At 32.3% G+C, this 23,301-nt stretch overlaps 2 protein-coding genes and 1 non-coding gene across 3 annotated transcripts; 1 reads left to right on the top strand and 2 right to left on the bottom strand.

Annotated features, from left to right (window-relative positions):
- Positions 1-5,352: 5,352 nt before the first annotated feature.
- On the bottom strand, positions 5,353-9,023 carry LOC124819495 (protein CYTOSOLIC ABA RECEPTOR KINASE 4-like). Its single transcript, XM_088096586.1, has 9 exons — positions 8,860-9,023; positions 8,417-8,481; positions 8,195-8,304; positions 7,092-7,345; positions 6,866-6,992; positions 6,505-6,778; positions 6,073-6,205; positions 5,857-5,943; positions 5,353-5,594 (listed from the first exon to the last, which is right to left on the bottom strand). The coding sequence occupies exons 3-9, from the start codon at positions 8,289-8,291 to the stop codon at positions 5,451-5,453; spliced, it is 1,116 nt and encodes a 371-aa protein (XP_087952712.1). The 5' UTR covers positions 8,292-8,304; positions 8,417-8,481; positions 8,860-9,023; the 3' UTR covers positions 5,353-5,450.
- A 7,221-nt stretch (positions 9,024-16,244) lies between these two features.
- Positions 16,245-18,851, top strand: LOC124819560 (uncharacterized). Its single transcript, XM_047291110.2, has 3 exons — positions 16,245-17,399; positions 18,384-18,463; positions 18,552-18,851. The coding sequence occupies exons 1-3, from the start codon at positions 16,521-16,523 to the stop codon at positions 18,643-18,645; spliced, it is 1,053 nt and encodes a 350-aa protein (XP_047147066.1). The 5' UTR covers positions 16,245-16,520; the 3' UTR covers positions 18,646-18,851.
- Positions 18,852-22,204: 3,353 nt separating this feature from the next.
- Positions 22,205-22,286, bottom strand: TRNAS-GCU (transfer RNA serine (anticodon GCU)). The gene has a single exon. It is a non-coding gene; the product is annotated as a tRNA-Ser (tRNA).
- Between the last annotated feature and the right edge of the window lie 1,015 nt (positions 22,287-23,301).

Raw genomic sequence — 23,301 nt, 5'->3', positions numbered from 1 at the left:
TGCAAGAGGTCTAGCACTCAACTGCAATGGGATGGTGCTCAAGCGCTATAAATATGAGAGGAATGATGCTTAGTGGTGGGGAGGTGCATCTCAGTGCTAGTGTACATGATTTTCAATCTTTGTTTTCTATTTCTTTGGCTTTTGTAGTTTCTTCTAAGCTTATGACATGATTTGGTATGTTTTATGGAATATTACAAATGGTTTGAATGAGGTTGATGTATATTTCAAAGTGTGATGGATTAAGAATTTCTAGGGTGAAATTCTTGGTGGTGGTTCCAATAATCACTTTATCTTATATAGAGTAGGAATGAGTTTGTGAGGCTTGAGAAAGATGTTTTTATTGTAAATTCTATATGTAGATGTTGTTGAAATTATATTACAATATTATATGAGTAACTAAACTTTCTTGTGTCCAGGTTGGATGTAATCAATTCTAATTTTATGTACTTCTACTTCTTAAATATTTATTTATGTTTTCATTCAATAATTTATTATTTGGTTTGTGTTTATTGCTTGGATGACTTGATCACTCACCTTATTTCAATGGTTTGAATTGAGTTGGAAGACTGGTCTTAAACTATGGTCTAATCAAATCATTTCACTCTAGCTAAAGGCTTCTAGGTGATCCAGAAAGTGAGCTGGATAAAAGAGTCTTGCACTTAAGGTAATGATTTATTCAACCAAGAGTAGATGAATCACACTGAGTCTAAAGTTCTTAGGTTCTAGGCTACAAGAATGGGGCTAGATGTAACTTTAAGAGTATTTCTTGGACATTGAATGATTTATATACTAAATAGACAAGATAGTAGTGGTGTAGTAGAAAAGGATGAGATGAAATCCAATCATAGCCTCCACTTCACTTAATCTATATAATATATGATACTATCAATATTTTTCCAAGAGAAAACCCAAAACCAACTACCAATATACTTGCTAAATCCTTGTGGATACAACAATCCCCATTTGACTATTCTACAACTGACTTAATGTGCTTGCCAATAGGTCTCACAAATGGATAAATCTTTTAAAACTTGATTTTTTGTGATGTTAGGGTGTTTGGGGGTTAAGCCCAATGAACTAGAATTCTCAAGTTTACCCCCATCAAGTTTTTGGTGTCGTTACCGAAGGATTTAGTTCAAGTATTTGGTAGTTTAAACCCTTTCATTTGTAAATATACACATCGTGTAAAGACTGATTATGTATAGTTGTAAAGCTTCATTTTTACCTTTTGTATAGTCTCAATTTTCATTTTCTATTTTTTCTTTCACACAGATTTCAAACAAAAGATAAGTTTAGGAGATTCATATTCCTTTTTCTTGTTTGGAATTTTGTGTTTTACTAAAATAGATCTAACAGAGGAGATAGTAAAGTCATCAATCCTCTGAAAATATGAAAAATAGTTCTAAGTTTTCACATTGCAACTAAGAAACACTTATATGCCATCTGAAAAATCAATTCCTGAGAGCTTTAGGGACCTCAACATTGAGTGCCAGCTATGTTTCACTAGGCGCAAGCTTGAGCATTAAGCGAAAAATTTGCAGTAGCTTTAAAAATTTTCTCTATTATGTTTTATTATGCGGATGATTTGATCTTTGAACAAGCTAGAAAGGAAAATTAAGAATAAGGCTAAGAAAGATAAAAAGAATGTTCTTTAGTAAGAGAGATGGCTGATAAAACAAATAGAATAAATGACAAAAATATCATTTGTGGTTTTTGCTATTGGACCTTGCACTTTATGGAGATTTAACCATGCACCTAAGACCATGAAATATTTCTAGATTTGTCATCCCACTTGAAGCAAGAAGAGTAGAAACTAAACCTACATTTCTTAACCTTATTCTCCATATTTATTTTCAGGAAAAGATCATGAATATCCCTAAGGCCACCTTAAAACATTCTATGAAGTTTTCGCAAGCAAAATGGAATTGCAATAAGGGGGCTTTGGATCCTTGAGTAATGAAGTTGGTAAACTAAATCAAGGATTTGAACAAGAAACACAATTTGCCAATACTAAAGTTGGACAAGCAATCAAAGAACTAAAGGCGTAGTAGAGGACGAAGATTATGAAGTCTCTAAATTTGAAGATAATGAGTTCTTCGACAAGGTGGTTCGGCCTAAGAGCCAATCAAAAGATCTTGATGCAAAGGATGATCGAAACAACCAAAAATATAGTTCTTTAGTTTAATTTAAGTTTTTAATTTCTATTTATGTTTTTATTTATTCATTTTTTTTTTGCATAAGTATCTTTTCAGGTAAATATTTTGAAGCAGATGATATCTTTGGAGAATTGAATAGAAATTTTTTCTAGACTTCTGGTTGGAACTATAATATTAGAAAAATTAGAAAAATCCTTTTTGAACTTTGAAAAGCCTTAAAGAGTTGCAAAATTAGGAAAAATGGTTAGTCCAATGCTTAAAGGTTCAAGATGCATTTCAAATAGAGTTCACAATTTAACATAATATGTCAATCCACCTAGTAAGAAGATTGAGCCAAACACTAAAGGCTAGATGATTAAGGAATTCATGTTGAGTAATTTCAATGGTTTTGTGTTAAATGTTGATCTCTATTAAGCATATGAAGCACGCAAAGGATCAAAACAAGTTCTTTGTTGAATATTTTTAGCTTAAAGCCAAACAGCTAACCCAACATAAACTAGTTTGTCCCTTTTGAACCTCAATTTTTCATACACACCCCTTAAGCTTAGAAAATGTGAAAATCCTACCTACCTACCTTACTGATGAGAGAGATAGAACAATATATGTGTTGTCAAAAGAAAAAGGGAATAAGTTGTTATGAGAAGGTTAAGGTTATATCAACCAAATATATAAAAAGAATGAAAACAATTAATGCAATCCAAAGGGTTAAGTGAAAAAGTTGATACACCTAGAAGGGAAAATGAAAAATGTCAATCAAGGTTGGAAGAAAAGAAAGAAACTCAAGTCATGAGCATAATGTTAATTTCCTTTATCAATGAGTTTTGTTTTTCTTGAAAAATCATATTTTCTTGACAACCCAACCACATTATAATTCTTCAAAGACCTCAATGATTTATGCTAATTGTGTGTACATAATGATTTGAAACAAAAATAGAAAACTAGTGCAAGATTGCAAGGTTGCAAGGTTGCTTAAGAGTGAAACTCTCAATTAGAAGGAAGATCTCTTGTATTTAAATAAGAAACCAAAATTGTGTAATGATTTTGTATTTGCATCTTGAAAATTTGGAATGGACACAATTTAGTACTATGAGTGATGCCTTGAAATGTTATATAAGTTCTTAAACCAAGTAAACAAGATAATAGTGGTGCAGTACAAGAGGATGAGATGAAATCCAATCATAACCTCCACTTCACTCAATCTATATAATATATGTTATTATCTATATCTTTCTAAAAGAAAAACCAAAAACAAACTATCAATATACTTGCTAATCATTATGGATACAATAACTCCCATTCAGTTGTTCCACAACTAATTTGGTGCACTTGCCAATAGTTCACACAACTGAATAACTCTTTTAAAACTTGATTTTGTGTGATGTTGGGGCTTAAGCCCAATGGACTAGAATTCTCAACTAAAGTTTACCCATCATATTGCGCTGACACTTTTCATCATTGAAATAATTTTATCTAGTGAAAGATGATCTTTTTCTCTATAACTACTTTTAATATACTAAGAACATTGAAGTGCACATACAAACTTGAGATATGCATGGATCAAAATCTTCTTCGGATAGTGTCAATATTCTTTCTAGAGATAAGAAAATCATGTATGTACAATGCATGTAAAAGATGTTACATTTGAATGTTATCTTGTGAAGTTATAAATGTCTAGAGTGCATCTAACTCACCTTAAGATTCATGTGATATTGATAGCTTGCATCTAGTACATCTTGGAACTTGTCTAATCTTGATAACTAGCATTTAGCACATCTTCATACTTGTTTGGTCTTGTTAACTTCTGTCCAAATGTTTACATTCAAAGCTTTTATTAGATTTAGTCTAGTATTTTTATCTTAGAACTTTGTTTATTATTACTGACATGTGAATTTTTATCTATTATTTCACATTAACAAACTTCCATAAATAATCAAAACTTTATATTACTTATTATGATCAAAATCATTTCCAGTTTTAGAGGAGATATTCAAATAAAGACTTGCATATTTAATCACTTATGTGTTAACATATTATAGGAGAAAAATATTTCTTACATACTTAAATACAAAGAATTTATATTATTATACAAAAGAATATGTCTTTATTAATATTGTCTTTAAACTTTATTTTGTCTTTATCTAATTGTGTTTCCTTTATTGTTCTTATTAGGTTTAGTTTTCCTTAGTCAATACTTATGCTAACGATCTCTTAAGATATATTTCCTCCTCCTAATCACATACCACATGTTCTTAAAAGTATTTCTCTTTATTCATTATCTCATCTCCACTCATATCAAATAAGGCACCATATAACTACAATTTTTATGTTTGACACACAACATAGAAAAAATATATTTATGAAATTAATATCTATTTTCTCACATGGTTGTATACCTCGTTTAGCTACTCTTAAATACCAAAACCAATACAAATATAAACTTCAACTTTTGAAGATCAAGTGAAAAAAAAATCATCAATATAATTTTCCATAATTTTTTAAAATTAAATAATAAAAGAAAAAAAAGATTACCTTAAAGGGTTAAATATGTTTTTGGTCCCTTAACTTTCAGCGAAAATTGGAATTAGTCCCTCTTCAAAACTTTGGACTAATTTAGTCCCCAAACTCTAAAAATGTGTGAATTTAGTCCTTTTAACCAAATTTTGTTAACTTTATTTGATGTTTCAAGTGCGTTTCATGATAGCATTTGAGTTGTTTACACTGTTTGACACATTTTTGCTTCAACGTTCACTGATAAATGCGTTTGAAACATCAAATAAAGTTAACAAAATTTGGTTAAAAGGACTAAATTCACACATTTTTAAAGTTTGGGGACTAAATTAGTCCAAAGTTTTGAAGAGGGACTAATTCCAATTTTCGCTGAAAGTTAAGGGACCAAAAACATATTTAACCCTACCTTAAATAATAAAACTTTCCTTCATTTTATATTCATAAATAAAGCCTTCATTATTCAAACCCACACATGGTATTTAATAGTTATCATGAAGAAATAACATAAATTGAATTTTTGATATCCTTTTTAAGATCTTTATTTACTCATTGTTACACCTTTGATTTTTTTTTTTCTTAAAAGAAAAACTACGGTTTTTTTCATGCATTATGATCACAATACTATGTTTCCAATTGTACAAGAGGTCAATAAGACAAAATCAATATTGGTTTAGCCTTAGTACAACCTTTGGAGTAGTGAAATTGAATTATAATTAGCTTCATCGTGTATCAAGTAGCACAAAAAACTGATTAGTCTCCAAGACTCAATTGAGTGTGGTTAGAATGTTAAGCGTTAGAGTTAGAGTTAGAGTTAGGATCAGGGCCAGTAGGTTTAGAATTGAGAAGTGGTTGGAGAGCTTTGACAACAATTGTCATGTTTGGCCTGAAATCGGCTTCATATTGCACACAAAGTGCTGCAACCGCTGCTAGCTACATAATCATATTAAACATTAGTTAGAAACCTCATACTATATTGAATATGGAATATACTTGATTGAACATTTAATTGATAAATTTGTACTCGATGAATGCTAGAAACAAACTCCTTATTATAAATTTCAATGTTTTGAAAACTACAAAATCATGGGAAAATAATTCATGAAGTCATGAAAAGGATTCACTAAACAAAAAGTATGACCAATAACTTTTTACATTTTTTTTGTTGATGAAGAGAAAGAACAAAAAAGCTAACCTTAGCAATTGCCTTAGGAGGGTATTCATTATTTAATTTAGGATCCACACATTGTTTCACTTTGTCCTCACTCAATCTTGGAGTTGCCTATAATTGTTGAGAATCACATCACTATAAGAATATGTAATAATAGAAATAAAATTCAAAGTCTAGGAATAAATAAAATTATGAGTATAATCATCAAACCATAGTTATATGTTGATGAACAAGACATACCCAAGTTACAAGACTTTGTTGCCCTTTAGGCATTGTATGGTCAACTGGCTTTCTTCCGGTTAAAAGTTCCAAAAGAACAACTCCAAAACTATAAACATCACTTTTTTGGGTTATCTGTCCTGTCATTGCATACCTGAAAGTGAAATTAATTTTTTTGAAAATATGAAATTATTTTTCATTTAAAATACAACAAACCTAAATATTAATTAAGAAGCTAGTGTGTTATACTTCTGTTTTATGATATCTATATAAAACTTAATAATATTTTCCACTATAAAGTTTATATAACTTTTTTTTATTGCATTAAGATTACTTAAGCTTACTTCACTAATTAAGATTCCAATGTTTTTATTCTTATATAAAATACTAAACATGCATAGCTTAACATAACTAAATCTCCTATAAAACTAAAGGCTAAAAGTACAAGCATACTCTGGAGCATGATAACCAAATGTTCCCAAAACTCTTGTTGAGTGTAATCGAGCTGCAGTGTCAGAAGATTGGTTTGTCAAATTGAAATCTGCAATCTTGGATTCATAGTCATCAAAGAGTAAGACATTGCTAGATCTAACATCGCGGTGAACTATAGAAGGTTGACATTTTTCATGAAGAAACTCAAGTCCTTTTGCTGCACCAAATGCAATTTTTACTCTTTGGCTCCAATTTAAAACCGGACCGGGTTCAGCACCTTGTACTCCTTTTCTTCCTACAACACCAAACTCATAATGTTTAATTAAGGTAGAGTAATGTTTTCACCAATACAAGATCCGTTTATTAGTATTGTTTGGCCTACCATGTAATATGTCGTGCAAAGAACCCAAACTCGCATATTGATAAACCAAAATTCTGTTATTTTCCTCTAAACAATATCCCAACAATTCCACAAAATGGTCACTTTTCAATCTTGAAACAACTGATAGCTGCATGATCAATAATGACGTGATGTAAACTACAAAAATTTCACTACCTAAAACAATGTATGAGTGAATTTCAAAATTTTGAATGAAAAAAAGGCCTACTTGTGTTGCAAAATCAGAGTCAGGTTCTGGAGAAGAAGTAGTATCTAGCTTCTTGATTGCAACTTCCTTATCACCATCCATCTTTGCAAAGTAAACCCTTCCATAAGAACCTTCTCCTATCAAAGCCTTTGTACCAAAATTGTCTGTTAACTGATTTAACTTATCCAATGAAATGGCAGGTATCTCAATTGGTAATTCTTTTTTTGGAGCACCAGTTTTGACTATATTGCCCCTTGGCTCTCCTCTATCTCCTCCTATATTCAAAGAGGTTAATAACTCACTATAATGTAGATTATTAGTCAACCTATACTAATAGGTTTATCAATCATTTATAAACTATCAAATGTATCTTATTGTTTCATCAAGATAAATATTAATTAAACAATTAAGATAATAAATTATAACACATACATTATGGAAAAAAAATACGAATAAATTTTTCATACATCATTTACATCATACATAGATAATGGAATTGAAAATCTAAAAAAGGTTTTAAGACCAAGATTATCCGTAACTAGTTTGTGTTTGAATATATTTTAGGAAAATTCCTAAAACTTAGATTAAATATCCTCTTTATTTTTCATTCCTCTCATATATATATATACTCTTTCATTTATTTTTAAAAAGTAATCCATAATGTGCCTCTAATGTTTCAAATCAAGCTTTATATCTCCATAAGAATAGTGTGTCAAGTATTAAACATTAAACACTACCTACAACTAGTCTTCAACAATAAACAAGGAAGTTATAAATAGGACAAAACTTAAATACAATTTCTTAAATATTTTTCAATTAGATTATAGCATTCTTTATATTATCCAAGTTAAAAATATAATCTTAATTGAAGAACAACATCAAAAGCACTTAGTAAATACATGTAAGTTTTGTCCATTACAGATATTATAAAACATACTACACCATAGATGACAATATGTAAGTGTCAATCAACCTTAAACAAGTTTCAAGAACAATTATGTTCTTATACTTATCATTGTAAAACTTTTCTTATCCAAAAAAAAAAAGAAACATTTCTAATGGTTTTTAAGGTAAAACAATTATTCATATGGTGAATAAAATAAAGGGTGTAACAAGTGTGATACCTCCACCACCATATACACTACCCTTTTCGACTGATGCATTGTATTGGTTTGTAGGTGGAATGCCAAATTCCTCTTCAGCACCTCCACAACACGACATAGCTTAAAATAGTCTGAAAAAAAAAAACATGTGTTCTCAATAAGCCACTGAAATTAAATAATGTCTAATGAATTATATGAAATTATTGTAGCCCAGATTTTCATTCCAATAGTTTATTTACTAACACTGGTGTTAAAGAAGGAAGCTTGTCTTTGAAATTCAAATTCAAGCCACCTGCAATTGAATATTACTGTAAAATAATATCACAAATTAGATTCGACAAGAATAAAAGCTGTGGTTTCATAAAGATAAAATGGGAAGGAAAAAAAATGGTTGTTTAACAAATTCAAATATAACCACGTCTCAGTATATTGATTTTCTATTTTTTTTATTTATTTTGAGAAATTTGCTCCTTGTTTATGTTCTGATCAAACATTGAAATATATCGATCTAAACGAGAAAAACAAGATTCTCAATTATCAAGAACATGTGAGAAAAATAAAAGGTAAAGATGGAGAAATTATGTTGCTATAATGTATCTTGTCATTGTAACATTCTGTAAGTAATCGTGAACAAAAACGTAAAGAAAATTAAAATGTGCAGAAAGAAAAAAAGATGAAGACATTACCTCTGACTTGTTGTTGGACAAGCCAGAAATGCCAAGGAGACAATATGTGTGGATGATGAAACCTAAAGGATTATATAGAGAAAATTATGTTGGGTGGGAAGAAGAAGAAGAAAAACACATAATTTGTTGTTTTTCTTTCAACTCCTTCCAAATCAAATGAAGCTCCACTCTGAACAAAAATGACATGTTTGTATGTCTCCCGATATAAACGGCTTTTAGCCAAAAAAACCATAACTTGAACCAAGTCTTGTCTTTAACCTTACCTTTCCGAAGTTTGTGTATATACCACCACGATGCACCTAGTTAGTTTCTTACTATTTTAATGCACATAAATACTAGTGAAACACATTTTTCTAATGAAAAATAAATATATATAATTTTAACTTTAATGTCTTTTTTTCTAAATTAGAAGTCTAAAAGAATCAAAACCTAAATAAATATGTGGAAAAACTATGATCATTGTCATGCAAAATATAGTTAAAAATTTATATTAAAAAAATAGAAACATGTGTTCGTTTCATGGATATTGAAATGAAAAGATTAACTTTTTTTTAGAGGAAATAAAGAAATAACTTATAAATATTTATGAATATTTGAGTATATCTTGACTTAATGGAGACACAAGTTGAATTTATAAAAGTGATAATATATATATATATATATATATATAGATGATAAATTGATGTGTGTATTTATATATTATTTATTTAAAAATAGAATATTAGAGTTGGTAGGTGTTTTAAAATAATGAGACAAGGTATTATAAAATTTAAAAATAAGTTGATTAAATAAATAAAAAATTTTAAACTCGTCTTATTATCTTAAACACTCATCTTTTCTCTAAACAATATTCTCTTGAACTCCTTACCTTCTCTCTAAGAGTCTTAACTCATCGATCATCTGTTTAACGATCAAGAAGTCCCTAAGAGATCACGATAGAGTAATCTCTACTTCTACCCGATCAGTTCTTTTATTAGAGCAAGTAAGTTTCTACCACTTTTTCCTTTTTATTTTTCGATTATGATCATGCAAAGAAATATGTTTTTTCATGTATCAAATGTGCTTCTTCCTTGATTTTTGGTCAATTTGAGGTTCTAAGGTTTGATTTCGATCACCAATTAGTGAGTTGTAGGCTTTTTCAGAGTTCCTTGCGGTGGAAGCAATGATTGGGAGTTCTTTAGAATGTGTTTGCATTATAAATTTAGTATCTCCATGAATGATAAGATTATTTAAGTAAAATTGTTATGTTCTTGCTAATCTTTGTATTTAGATGATAATGAACGATTGTATGATGTTTGGATGCTTGATATGGTGTGATTTTAATGTTGCTGCTGTTATGATTATGAGTAATGAAGTATATTTAAGAATTGAAATTTAATTCAAAGGGGTTTGGAGTGAAAATGAGTCAATTACTTGGGTTTTTAAGTTAAAAAATGGAGGTTTTCATAGGTGAGTTTTAGAGATAGGTGTTTGAGTGAGAAAGCCACTGGTTTAGGACTATTGTGAGATCATTTGAGACTTATTAGATATATTAATTAATTTAAATCTAATATGGAACATAGAGGTAGTTCCTTGTTGAAGTTTTGGGGTGTTTTTAGTGTAAAATTGGGGTTTTGAGTAGTGAGATTTGGAGGTAAAGGATATGAAATGTTTTGGGAAGTTGGAAGTCTGTTATTAGACTTATTATGACTTGTCTAGACATTTAAATGAGAAAAATCTTATGTGAAAGTTTTAGTTTTATAATAAGGCGAGTTCTTAGATACTTTTAGTTCAATTATGGGGATTTTAACTATTGGAAAATGAAAGTAGTAAATCTGGGAGAAAATCGAGGTGTTGAGGTGTGTTATTTAGTGTATTATGACATATCCATGATGTTAGCTTGTTTATATAGGTGTTAGAAGTGGTAGTGTCGCAACCGGAATCGCGACGGGACGACGATCCAAAAAGAAACGGGTTTTGAAAAAGAAATTTGGAGTCGCCACCATAGTTTATTATGGAAAACTACGGAAAAACCATAAAATAATAAGACACGGTCCACGAAAACCATATTCTGGGTTCGGGAGTCGGTTACGCGTAGGGAAGGTGTTAGCACCCTGCAACGCCTGCCCTAAGGCAGTACCTTTAACTAAATGCACGAATATGATGTGGTTTTCAAAATGTTTAACTATCCCCTAAAATAAAACTCTAAAGAAACAAAATATATTTTTTAGTTTTTTTTGGGCCCGACAAGGATTGACCTTGCTCCTACGTATTCTCATTCAAAATGAGAAATCAGGGTTACGTAGTTCTTTTGGAAACTCTTTGAGAAATTTGTTTGGAAATTGTTTGGAAATTTGTTTGGAAAATGATTATGGATAAATTTGGATTTTTTGGGAAGTGAACCTGACAAGGGCTAACCTTGCTCCTACGTATCTCCACTTTTGATGGAGAATCAAGGATCACGTAGTTCTAGCTGAGAGATTGCTTGTTGTTTGAAGATGTGGATGTTTTTAATTTTTGGAGATTTTATGTTTGTAATATTTTCGAGAAAAAGAAGGTAATGAGTACTAGGCCAACGCGAACGGTCGCACGAGTACTCATACCTTTAAAACAATATTTAAATATTTTTAATTATTTTTTTAAAAGAGAGATAACGATATTAAGCACTAGGACGATGCGAACGATCACACGAGCACTCATACCGTTATCTACTTATTTAGGAAGAATTGAGAGTATTGAGTGCTAGGCTGATGCGGACGATCGCACGAGCACCCATACCCTTATTTAAAATTACACAAATAAGAGAGAAAGGTATTGAACACTAGTACGATGCGAGCGATCACACGAGTGTTCAACCTTTACAACATATTTTTGAAATTTTATTTAAGAAAAGAAGAAAAGGTTTCTAGCACAAGGACGACGCGAGCGGTCACACGTGCGCTTAAACCTTTAAATATTTTTGTAATAATTTTTATAAGAAAGAAGAAAAGAGGTTTCTAGCACAAGGACGACGCGAGCGGTCACACGTGTGCTTAACCTTTAAAACATTATTGTTGTTATTCTATTTAAAAAAGGAAGAAAAAGGTTTTTAGCACAAGGACGACGCGAGCGGTCACACGTGTGCTTAAACTTTAAAACGTATTTTTTTTTGTAAATTTATTTATTTAAAATATTGTATTATTACATATATATTTAAGGCTAAATAGATGTTTAAAATAAATAGAACAAAATAAGAGAAAAAGATAAATAAATAAATAGAAATAAAAAATAAAATAAATAAACAAAAGAAATGAAAATGGCTGAACGGACGTTAAGGACAAATTCAGAATAACGAGCGTTCGAACGTTCGTTGGGGAATATAATGGATATTTAGAAATGTAACTGAATGACGAGCGTTCGTCGAAATAAAGCGAACGTTCGTTGGGGAATATAAAGGACGAACGTTGGTAACTAAGGCTGAATGACGAACGCTCGTTGATTGAGGATGAACGAACGTTGTGAATGTAGGCTGAATAACGAGCGTTCGTTGGGTGATACGACGAACGTACGTTGAGTACAGGAAGGTAGATGACGAGCGTTCAATGGATGATGTGACGAACGGACGCTGAGAAGAGGAGGCTAGTCTACGAGCGCTCGCTGGGGATGAGCGTTCGTTGGGTAGATGAGGTGAGTGGAGGCCAAATGACGAGCGCTCGTTTGGGACGAGCGTTCGTTAGGAAAATGAGGTTGAATGGCGCATACTCGTTATGGACGAGCGTTCGTTGGGATGATGAGGCGGGATGACGAACGCTCGTTTGGACGAGCGCTCGTTGGGAAGATGAGGCTGGATGATGAACGACGAGCGCTCGTTTGGACGAGCGTTCGTTGGGAAGATGAGGCTGGATGACGAACGACGAGCGCTCGTTTGGACGAGCGTTCGTTGGGAAGATGAGGCTGGATGATGAACGACGAGCGCTCGTTTGGACGAGCGTTCGTTGGGAAGATGAGGCTGGATGATGAACGCTCGTTATTAACGAGCGTTCGTTGGGAGGATATGGGCTGGATGGCGAACGCTCGTTATGGACGAGCGTTCGTTGGGAAAATGAGGTTGGATGACGAACGACGAGCGCTCGTTTGGACGAGCGTTCGTTGGGAAGATGAGCGTTGGATGACAAACGCTCCTTATGGACTAGCGTTCGTTGGGATGATGAGGCTGGATGACGAACGCTCGAAAAACAAAGGTTCCTGGACGTACGCTCAATTTTGGGCCAGGCCCAATTGAATGGTTTCTAACCTAGAATTTTCTAGGGGTTTAGGAGGTTCACTCTCATTCCCACTCCCCAGCTCACGTCTTCTCTGACCCAGGGTCCCAAGCTCTGCACCACGAACTCACCACCGCCTCTGCCATAGCCGGCCACCGTCGCCTCAAACAGAACGCGCCTTGGCTTCGCCGGCGACACCTCGCGTCACCAGAACCACCGTCAGCCAAGACAACACCGTCTCCACTCTTCTCTCTTTGAAAACCAGCAACTCTCAAGGAGGGTTTTTCTCCACCTTCATCTCCGATCCACTCGTGTCATCATCACCCATTAACATCCACTTTTACTACCCATGACAAACACAAACACTGCCACAATAAGGCTCCCCGTGCCTATCCTCGTCCACCTCCTCGACCACCATCACCTACCAGGACAACCTTAGCAACGCCGTTGCCACCACCACACAGCAGACTACTACTTCCAAACCGCCAACCACGAAACAATCAACCACTCTCTTCCTCTCAAGCCTGTCCAACGTAGGAGTTCCGTGCCATGGCCTCCATCGTCCCATTCATCCTCACTGGAAGAGCGACTCTAGTGGAGAAGACTTCGAATTTCAAGGGGGCCATTTGAGTTTTGGGACGTAAGGGTTTCACAAAAATGGTGCAATGAATAAAGTGGATATTACTGGGTTAGCGTTTTTTGGCAGTGATTTTTTACTGGGTTTCCAACGAGAGCATGATGTATCGATGATGATAACAGGCGGTCATGGAGAAGAATGAGAATAAAGGATAAGTTGCATACCTGAGAATTCCTCTGATATTCGTCACTTTGGATAACCTCTATCTCCTCCCGATGATCTATTCCCGTCACCCTCTCCAACTTTTTTCTCTGCTCCTTCCTTCCCAAGATCTTGGGCTCTAATCCCCCCTAACCACCTGGTCCCTTTTTCTTTTAAAAAAAAATCTTAGAAAATCTTCCCTCTAACAAACCGGTCCCCCCTCCTCCAACACGTCTCTCACATACCCCTTTCCCACGTTTTCTCTCTTTTTTCTATTTTTTATTTATTATTTTTTCAATTTTATTTTATTTATTTTTAATTTTAATTTTATTTTTCAATTTTTTTAATTATTTTGACTAAGTGATCCTATTAAAACAAATTGAAGATGAGAAAAATAGAAATCGAAAACAATAAAAATGGAATAAAACAATAAAATAAAGAAAAAATAATAAAAACACATTTTTTACAACCCGGACAAAATTGAGTGTTGACAGGTAGAAAGGAGTTTGGGTAGCTTAGAGAAGTGATTTTGGTTTCAAATGGTCAAATTGAGTTATAGATGTGTTTTCAGATATTTTAAGGTGTTTAGAGGGTCCTAGGAATCACTCAAAGTTGTGGGGTAAGTGTATGAAGTGATCCAAAAAGAGTGTAAATTTGTTGATAGCGTCTGAGCGCCCCTACAGGGCACTAAGCATCCCATTCCAATGGTCAAGACATTGAGCGCTAGAAAAAAAAAGTTAAGAGGCCACCTTATAGGTTTCTATATTTATGTTTTATGTGTTTTATGACAAATGGTTAGGTTTGTTTATGGTTCTTTGAAGTATGTTCAGTGCTTTAATATGTTGGTATGTAATGTAAAAGTAAAGTGATACATATGTGGTTTCAAGGTTGTGAAGGTGAGTTCCAAGGTGGAACTTCTTCGTGTAGTTTCAAGTGTTATTAAAATGAATGTAGGGAGTTCAATCTTGGGGTTATCCTGACACTCTAATGGTCTTTCATTCTTAAGTAGAGAAGATTGACACATTTGGTGAGAATAGTAGGAGGTCTTAGTCTAGGTGATTCTAGTATTGCCTACGACGCGATACAAACTAACCTTATGAGGATGGTAGGGTGAAACTCTAGCAATGGTTTTGCAAAGCAGTAGAGGCCACAACAAGTGCACAACTCACCATAGTTCGACACTAATTCTAAGTCCAAAGAATTCAGTCTAAGTCATTGCATGTTAAGATGTTTGGTTTGATTTATATTACACTTGATTCATGTAAGAAACGTTTTAAGTTTATAATGAATTGTTTTTGCATCTAGCTTACCCTTTTGTTTATGATTCTTTGTATGTTTCCTTTATTCTTTTCTGGACTATGATAGTTCAATAGATATGAGCATATGAAAATGAAGTTTCTCTTGAGCAGATATTAAATGAAAGAGTTACATATGTGTAATATCTTTAATTAGCTGCTATGTACATAGTTTTTATTAATATATATATATATATATATATATATATATATATATATATATATATATATATATATATATATATATATATATATATATATATATATATGTATATATAAATAAAGTTTGGTTAGTTGATGATTTATAGTTTCTGTCTTGGTCGACTTTTTATTTTTATTAAAAATTATAATGATTATTATATAGTTTTTATATCATATCTTATAATGTTATATATAATCAAAATAATTTTTCTATATAAATCAATTTAACACATCACAAATTTAAATTACAGTAGATTGAAAAACAAAAGTTTTAGATTAAATAACCTTAATTATTTCAATATTATGATAATATTTTAAATTTCATTTTACTATTTTAAATGTTTTCAATTGTTTGGTCTTAATCTTTCTAAAATTGAGTCATAACCTTAATTATTTCAATATTATGATAATTTTTTAAATTTCATTTTACTCTTTTAAATGTTTTCAATTTTTTGGTCTTAATCTTTCTAAAATTGAGTCAATATAATCTCATTATCTGTTACTAACTACCATTTATGGTTTAGGTCATATATTATTTTTGAAATATGGTTATCATGAAAAGGACTTCATAATTCATCTTTAAGAAGAAATTAAGAATAATCAAAATAATATGAAAAAAAAACTCATAATAATAAAAATAAAAAAATTATTAACCAAAATTTTAGAATAATTCTTTTTTTACACAACTAAAACCTAAATAAATAGGTTTGATTGAGCTTTTAACCTATCTAAAATAAAAAGGAATATTCACGTATTTCAAAAGGAGTGTTAAATAAAAAATTTAATTATTTAATTCATCACGCGTTTGTTTAATGTTAAAATATTATATTTGTTTAAATTTTAAATATTATAAATCATATACCTTTTTTTCATGTTTTTACCGAAAGTTGTGGTCCTTTGGCGGCTTGCCTGGCCTCTGACCGCAAACTCGTGTCTCCGCTGTCTTCTAGATCCTTCTTCGGTCTTAACAATCTCAGATTTTCATTTCTACCTTTCTTCCTTTTTTTTCCCACTTCGCTGGAATTCAACACATTCAACAGCATCGCATTCTAGATCCTTCCAACACCCGAACCCTCTAGACCCGAACCCAACACCACCATTATTATTAAAACCACCGTGCTCTTCCCTCTATCACAACAACACTCCGTTATTTGCACTTCCGTTTCGATGGCGAAGTTCGGCGAGGGTGATAAACGTTGGATCGTGGCGGACCGTGCTGACGGCACCAACGTTCACAACTGGCACTGGGCTGAGACCAATTGTCTCGAATGGTCCAGAACCTTCTTCCGAAAACTTTTCGCCAACGTCGCCGTCGCTGACGGTGAGGTCTCCGTCACCGTCAAGAAAGTGGACAAACTCGACGGCGAGGCCTACGTTAACGTGCGCAAGGGGAAGGTGATTCCCGGGTACGAGATCGGCGTGACACTCGCTTTGGAGGGCGAAGTGCGTGGCTCCGACGGGAAGCTCCTGCAGAAGGTCGATGGCGCCGTCGAGATCCCGTACATCTCCGATGAGAACGCAGGCGAGGATCCCGAGGTTAGGGTTACGGTGAAGGATAGCGGAGAGGTTGGGAAGAGGTTGAAGCAGTTGGTGGTGGAGAAGGTGAAACCGGTGATTTTGGAGAAGGTTAGGGTTTGGGTGGAGAGCATGGCGAAGGGTGGGCCCGTGAAGGATGACCTTGAAGCGAAGAAAGTGGTGCCACAGAAGAACACTAGTAGTATTAATAGTAATGGTAATGTTAATATTAATGGTAATAATGAGAATGATTCGAAGAAGAATGAGAAGAGTGAAGGGAAGAAGGGGTTTAAAACGATCAATTTGACAGAGAGGTTTAATTGCAGGGCGAAGGATTTGTTTGAGATTTTGATGGATGAGAATAGATGGAGAGGTTTCACACACAGCAATGCGAAGATTAGCAAGGAGGTTGGGGGTGAGTTTTGTATTTTCGATGGGTCGGTGACTGGGGTAAACTTGGAGTTGCAGGAAGGGAAGTTGATCGTGCAGAGGTGGAGGTTTGGGAGCTGGCTTGATGGGATTCAATCCACGGTAAGTATTATGAAAGAAGTTAATTTATTTGAGTTTAGTGATTTGTTTTTGGATTGGTTTTAGAGTGTGATTTAATTTTCGTGGAATCAGAATGTTATATGGTAAGATTGGTATAAGAACATATTCTAAATCTCAGTTTGATAGTTAAAACCTTCGGGAGGCTGACTTAGGGGAAGGGTTTAGACATTCATATCACGTGGAATTAAGGTTCTAATTCCTCCCATGTAAAAATGTCTCTTGTTTAGAATATATGTAAGGAATCCTAAAAGTGTTTTTGTTGTGAGTTTAATTTTAATCCACCCGTTGGGTAACCTTTTCTACAGTTTTTATGCTCACGGCCAATTGAATGGTGATTGGTCTGAGATCACTGTAGATATGATATTCAAAATAACTATATTAGAAGTCCAATTAAATTCTATTTTCATGAACTTTCTCATGAATCTGAACAAGATTTTTCAAAAGTCTCAATGAATCTTACAAAATCACATACCAAAATAGCTCTCTTTAGTATAATAAGGAAAAGAAGAAAATGATGGATGTACTCTGAAATGCTATTAGACAGAGAAATAGAGAGGTGTGTAAGTATTATGATAGATGCTGTGACTGGATGAGAAGAGACCAGTGGAGAAAAATGATGAGTTTCAATGAAGTGTCTGTAATAGAGGGACGTTTAGATATCATTACTCTTTGGAGAAGGTTGAGCTTATGATGCTAGATTTTCAATGCTTTTAAACTAGTCATATCTCAACATGAGATTTAATAAAATGAAGAAGACAGTCTTTATAGGTTTTATTAAGTTTATGGAAGTAAGCTAGAAGGAGATTATAAGAAGTATTAGGTATTTAATTGTTATAAGCCTAAACTAGTTATCCAGAAGTTACTATAAGATGTTATTTAAACATGCTGAAAGTGCTGTGACTGGTGTTTTGTATTCTTTGAATTTGAATGAAGTGCTTGTTTCTGATGGTGTTCTGAATTTTGCAGGTCAGGATTGTGTTTGAGGAGCCTGATAGTGGAGTCACAGTTGTTAAGCTCACGCATAGTGATGTGCCTGAAGAAGACAGGTGAGTCAGTGTTTGGTTGTTTTGGTCTTTTGACTTTCATTTGTTATTTGTTTTGTCTCCGAGGTAACGTGTTTACTTTTAAATGCAGATATGGCAATGCGACTGTGGTGGAAAACACAGAGAGGGGATGGCGGGATCTCATTTTCCAAAGGATAAGGGCTATGTTTAGTTTTGGAATTTGAGGTTTTCTGGATACTATCTGTTGTAAAATTTTCTTTTTTCCTTTCAAGGGATTTTTGTTTCCTTTTCACTTTTCAGCAAGGAAAGATTATTGGATTGACCAGTGCAAAAGACGAAGTGTCTCTTGTTCGATTGAATGATCTTTCTGGTTGTATCTTTTACTTAAAAATGGGATTTATCATATCATTCATCAACGTTTTTAATTTTATTGGTATCTATTGTCATTGTTTTAACTTTTGTTGTACAATGAAAACAGTCACAATTTCAAATAGAGCTAAATTACTCCCAATTTACAAAGCAATTTCTTAGTATATGCAAATTTCCAGTAGCATGTGTTAATTCCTACTTAATTCCAGCTTCGTTGTGGTTTTTGCTCAGTTGAAATTGGATATTCAAATTGATCTATACTTAGTTTATACACATTTCCAGCTGCATGTGTTCATTTCCAGCTTCATTGTGGTTTTTAGTTCAAGTTGAATTGGACATTCAAATGGGTCTTGGAGTAACTAACTTCCATGAACTTTTAGATTGCAAGCATGCATGCGTGTGATGTTTGGGAGCGTTATTTCATAATCTTGGCGCATGATTATAAGGATCATATGCCAGTTCTAGAATTCGAATTAGTTTGTCATAATTATTTAACATATTTGAGTGAGTTGGAACTTGCCTTTTTCGTATTACCTATTTGTCACTTCTGTGTAGATTATTCATTTTTTTCCCTGAATATTGATCCTTATAAATTTCTTATTTGAGTAAGAGATGATTAATTTATAAGCATTCTCTCTATTTTCACTTTTGAGTTGGTAATAGAGTGGTCAATTTTGTTTTGTTTGTGGTTGTTTAGGGAGTCCACTATCGGCCACTGATAATTTTCACTGCTGTCCTGTGTGGACCGTTGTTGACCACCATCTCTTTATTCTTTGATAAATACTTTTTCATGTTCTTCTCGTCTGTAGAATCCGATGTCTACCGTTGTCGTCCATTGTTGTTTGCAGTTGTTTTTTTTGTCGTGGTTTTCTCAAGTAGGCACCATATTTGGATTGTATCTCTGAGCAATGGAGAACCCAACCAGTCATGGAGGCAGATTCCTTGTAAGGAGTTGCCTCCAATCTGAATGGTTTTTGGATTCTACAATCTAAAAAAAAAAATTAGTTATCCGAAAATGAAAAAAAAAATGACTTGCAGATTCTATAACTAAAATAGGAATTTCTTTTATATGTGGTGCAAGAAAAAACTGCCCTAATATGAATTTGTCGAGCTTTGTATTTGTATTTGGGGCCAAGGGCTAAGTTTCCATTTTTGAAAAGAAGATTGCAGGAAAACATAAGCAGACAAGGATGAAGAGTTGTATCAAGTGTGACAATATATATTAGGGGCAGTTAGACCATTTAGAACTTGTAATTCTTTTTGATAAAAAAAAATACTAATTGTATATTTGTGAACGATTTAATGGTTGAAAAATATTCTCAGAAGTTGATTTAAAAAAAGAATTAAAAGGAAGTTGGATAAATTCAATGGGGCCATTGCTTATTGCACCCCTGTTTTCATGCGGCACCTAAGTTAGAAATTTTGAACATATGTGAGGCCACATACTGATTTATCCAAACGATTGAGTTAGAAATTTTGAACATGTGTGAGGCCACATACTGATTTATCCAAACGATTGTTTCGTGTTTCGGATGTGTAGTATCTAAAGGGGAGTCTATGGAAATAGAGGAGCATAGGTAGTTGTGAATACTGTCAAGTTTTTACTGTAAGAGAATGATCATACTTAAACAAAACTTTTCACTTAAAATGGTTACTCTAAGAAGTTAATCGAGTCTCCAAATTTGGAAAGATTTAATAGAACACGATAAAATACGGTAATCAAGCACAATTTTTTACTTAGTCTAGTTTATTGATAACCTGCCTTTTAAAACTGGGAAAACTTATAATTTATGGATATTTGTTACTTCTGGTTATATTTCTAGCCATATTTGTTTGTTTTCTTTGATCTAATTCTTATAGAGTTTCTCATTTTATTACTTAATGAGTATTAAGTCTCTATCCTGATAATTATTGGTCAAGTATATACTTATCCTTCCCTGTTCTTTCTTGTTCTTTTAATCACATTTTAATGAGTGAATTAATCAAGTCATTAAGTTGCTGATATTAATTCTTTTTATGCAAATCATGCATGATTATACAGGGTTACTGTTTTGGCGTCAAACTTCTATGCTAAAACTTTTGTATGATTACTTGGGTTATTTACATTTCTTACAATCGAAGAAAATTACAAAACTTCAAGTCTTGCACACTATCTATCCATAGTTCTTTGAAAATATAATTGTTCTACTATAATTTTGATTATATTTATAATCCTTCATTGTGTTCTTTTGTCTCATTTGTGTTTTCTATTAAAATCTCTAAAAACGTATGTGAAACATTTGATCAACCTTAACTATGACAAACTTTGATTGAAGAAATGTACTGAATGATGAAAGAGAAAAACTTGACATGAGAGCTTATTCCTATTTCAAGTAGAAAATCCATTCTAGAGTTTTTCATAGTTGGGTTATATGACTGATTTAAAATAAAATTGGTTGCGAAAGATACATATAAATATATAGTCTTGATTACGCTTACACATTTGTTCTTCTACCAAAAATGACCAATATTTTATGCTATAGTTACTACTTAATATTAAATGTCAAGAATGTATTTCTTTGTGTTTGACCTAAATGTACACTAAAGGGAGTGCAAGCAGGTGTACGTTAAGTTTGTAAATTGCATGAATCTCTTTATACTCTTCAACAATTTATCTTCATGTGTTTGAGTTAACACATTCAACTAAAATGTACAAATATTTTGTTCAACTCTAATGAAGTAAGTTATTCAATTTTTTATGGTTATATCTTTTCTGGAAAATGTTGATCTATTTAATTGGGCATGTTAGATTATATAGTCATCATGCATAATATAATGACATTGCTAAAATATAACTTCCCATTTAATAACAAAATATTACTAAATAAGACCTCTTATAATTCATAAACAGTTAAAAAAAGACATAAACCTACAATATTACAGCTATACTAAATAATCATGTTAGCATAAAACTACACTATTACAGTTATGTCTTTGTGTTACATAAGACAAATTATATTAGAAGGTGGTAACTTCATATCATCTTTTATACTATTAAGGATAATAATTTTTTAAAACATCTATACTATTATTATATAAAGAAAATTCTCCATATCTATACATTTTGTTTTCAGTTTTATTCTTAATTATCTATTTTAAATAATTTTTTTCAATTTAATTTGTTTTTTTCTGATTTGACTGTTTTTTTAAATTTAATTATTTAATAAAATTATAACAACTTTTTATAATAAAATTTTCTACAAAATAAATAAAATTTATCTACACTAATAATTATATTTACTTTTATTATTATAATAATGATAATTTGATTATTCTTTGTTATTATTATATTGTGATATGATATAACCAAACCAAAAATCACATTATTTAACCTAATTGAAAGGTAAAAAGTAAATTGAAAAAACAACAAGAAATCGTCGCCTGAGAGATTCGAACTCTCGCGGGGAAACCCCATGTACTTAGCAGGCACACGCCTTAACCACTCGGCCAAAGCGACTTGATTGGTAAAAGATAAAGATTAATTTTAAAGAACCTAAGCTCTATATTTTCGGTTCCCCATCCTTTTATAGTTATTTCCATCGAATTAATCATATCCTACAAAATAAATTTGGAAAATAAGTTATATACGTATGTAAGTTAAAAATTTTAAGTGATGTTCATGTCAATTAGGGATAACTGTGATTTAAACTAGATTGGGTTTATAAGATACTTAAATTCAAAATAATCGGTATTAATAGCTTGAGTTTATTTAAGTTATTTTACAAATCATTTGATAAAATAGGTTTTCAAGTAGGATTCCATGTGCTGTAATATCTGACTCTAGAACTAGCACAGTGATGCTTGTAATTTTAAAATAATAACTTAGTGAACATCTTAATCAGTCTAATTTTTCTCTTTTAGTTTGATTGTACTTGATCATTGTTAAACATATTGAAATTTGTATCACATTATGCACTGAATACAGATAAACAAAATTATAAGAATAAAGTCTTTTGTAAATTTTGTATTTATATAAAAACGTTTTATCATAATGAGTCTTAATATTTTTAAACAGTGAATTTGTAAGGTAATTTTTCTAGATTCTCACGTACTTAGCATTTCAAACTTGTAAAATATATTATAATTATCAAATTTTGACACATATAAATGAAATAAAAATTTGCACTGCATGATTTGAAGAATTGTATATGTTTAAGAAAAGAATCCGACGAAGCCACCTTGTTTGACTTAGTTGAGAAATGTAAGCATTTGGTAAGTGGCTAAGTATTAGTGATCTAAACATCATCACTTCGGTTCACTCTCCACAAACCTATCTTAAACTACATTTCTCACCACCACACCAATCTTCAGTCAAACCCATTACCCATATTTCAATCTTTTTCTCTTTTTCTTTTTATACCAAACATACTCAACTTTTTCTTCAAATTAATATTCACATACAACTTGTACAATTTAATTTTGTCTATTTTTATGAGGTCTTCATTAATGTTATTCGTCCAAATTTTAAATTC

Source organism: Vigna umbellata, chromosome 8, assembly GCF_029865625.1.
Source record: "Vigna umbellata cultivar VRB3 chromosome 8, Vumbellata_1.0, whole genome shotgun sequence".
Taxonomy (NCBI): Eukaryota; Viridiplantae; Streptophyta; class Magnoliopsida; order Fabales; family Fabaceae; genus Vigna; species Vigna umbellata.
This window is presented reverse-complemented; position numbering and strand designations above follow the sequence as displayed.

Excerpts from the sequence above, each read along its gene's own strand:
- LOC124819495 (XM_088096586.1), bottom strand. The coding sequence starts at position 8,291 with ATGTCGTGTTGTGGAGGTGCTGAAGAGGAATTTGGCATTCCACCTACA. Across the intron at positions 7,346-8,194 it reads TAGTGTATATGGTGGTGGAG|GAGGAGATAGAGGAGAGCCA; the intron begins GTATCACACTTG and ends CTTTGAATATAG. Across the intron at positions 6,993-7,091 it reads ACTCTGATTTTGCAACACAA|CTATCAGTTGTTTCAAGATT; the intron begins GTAGGCCTTTTT and ends TTGATCATGCAG.
- LOC124819560 (XM_047291110.2), top strand. The coding sequence starts at position 16,521 with ATGGCGAAGTTCGGCGAGGGTGATAAACGTTGGATCGTGGCGGACCGT. Across the intron at positions 17,400-18,383 it reads TTGATGGGATTCAATCCACG|GTCAGGATTGTGTTTGAGGA; the intron begins GTAAGTATTATG and ends TGAATTTTGCAG. Across the intron at positions 18,464-18,551 it reads GATGTGCCTGAAGAAGACAG|ATATGGCAATGCGACTGTGG; the intron begins GTGAGTCAGTGT and ends TTTTAAATGCAG.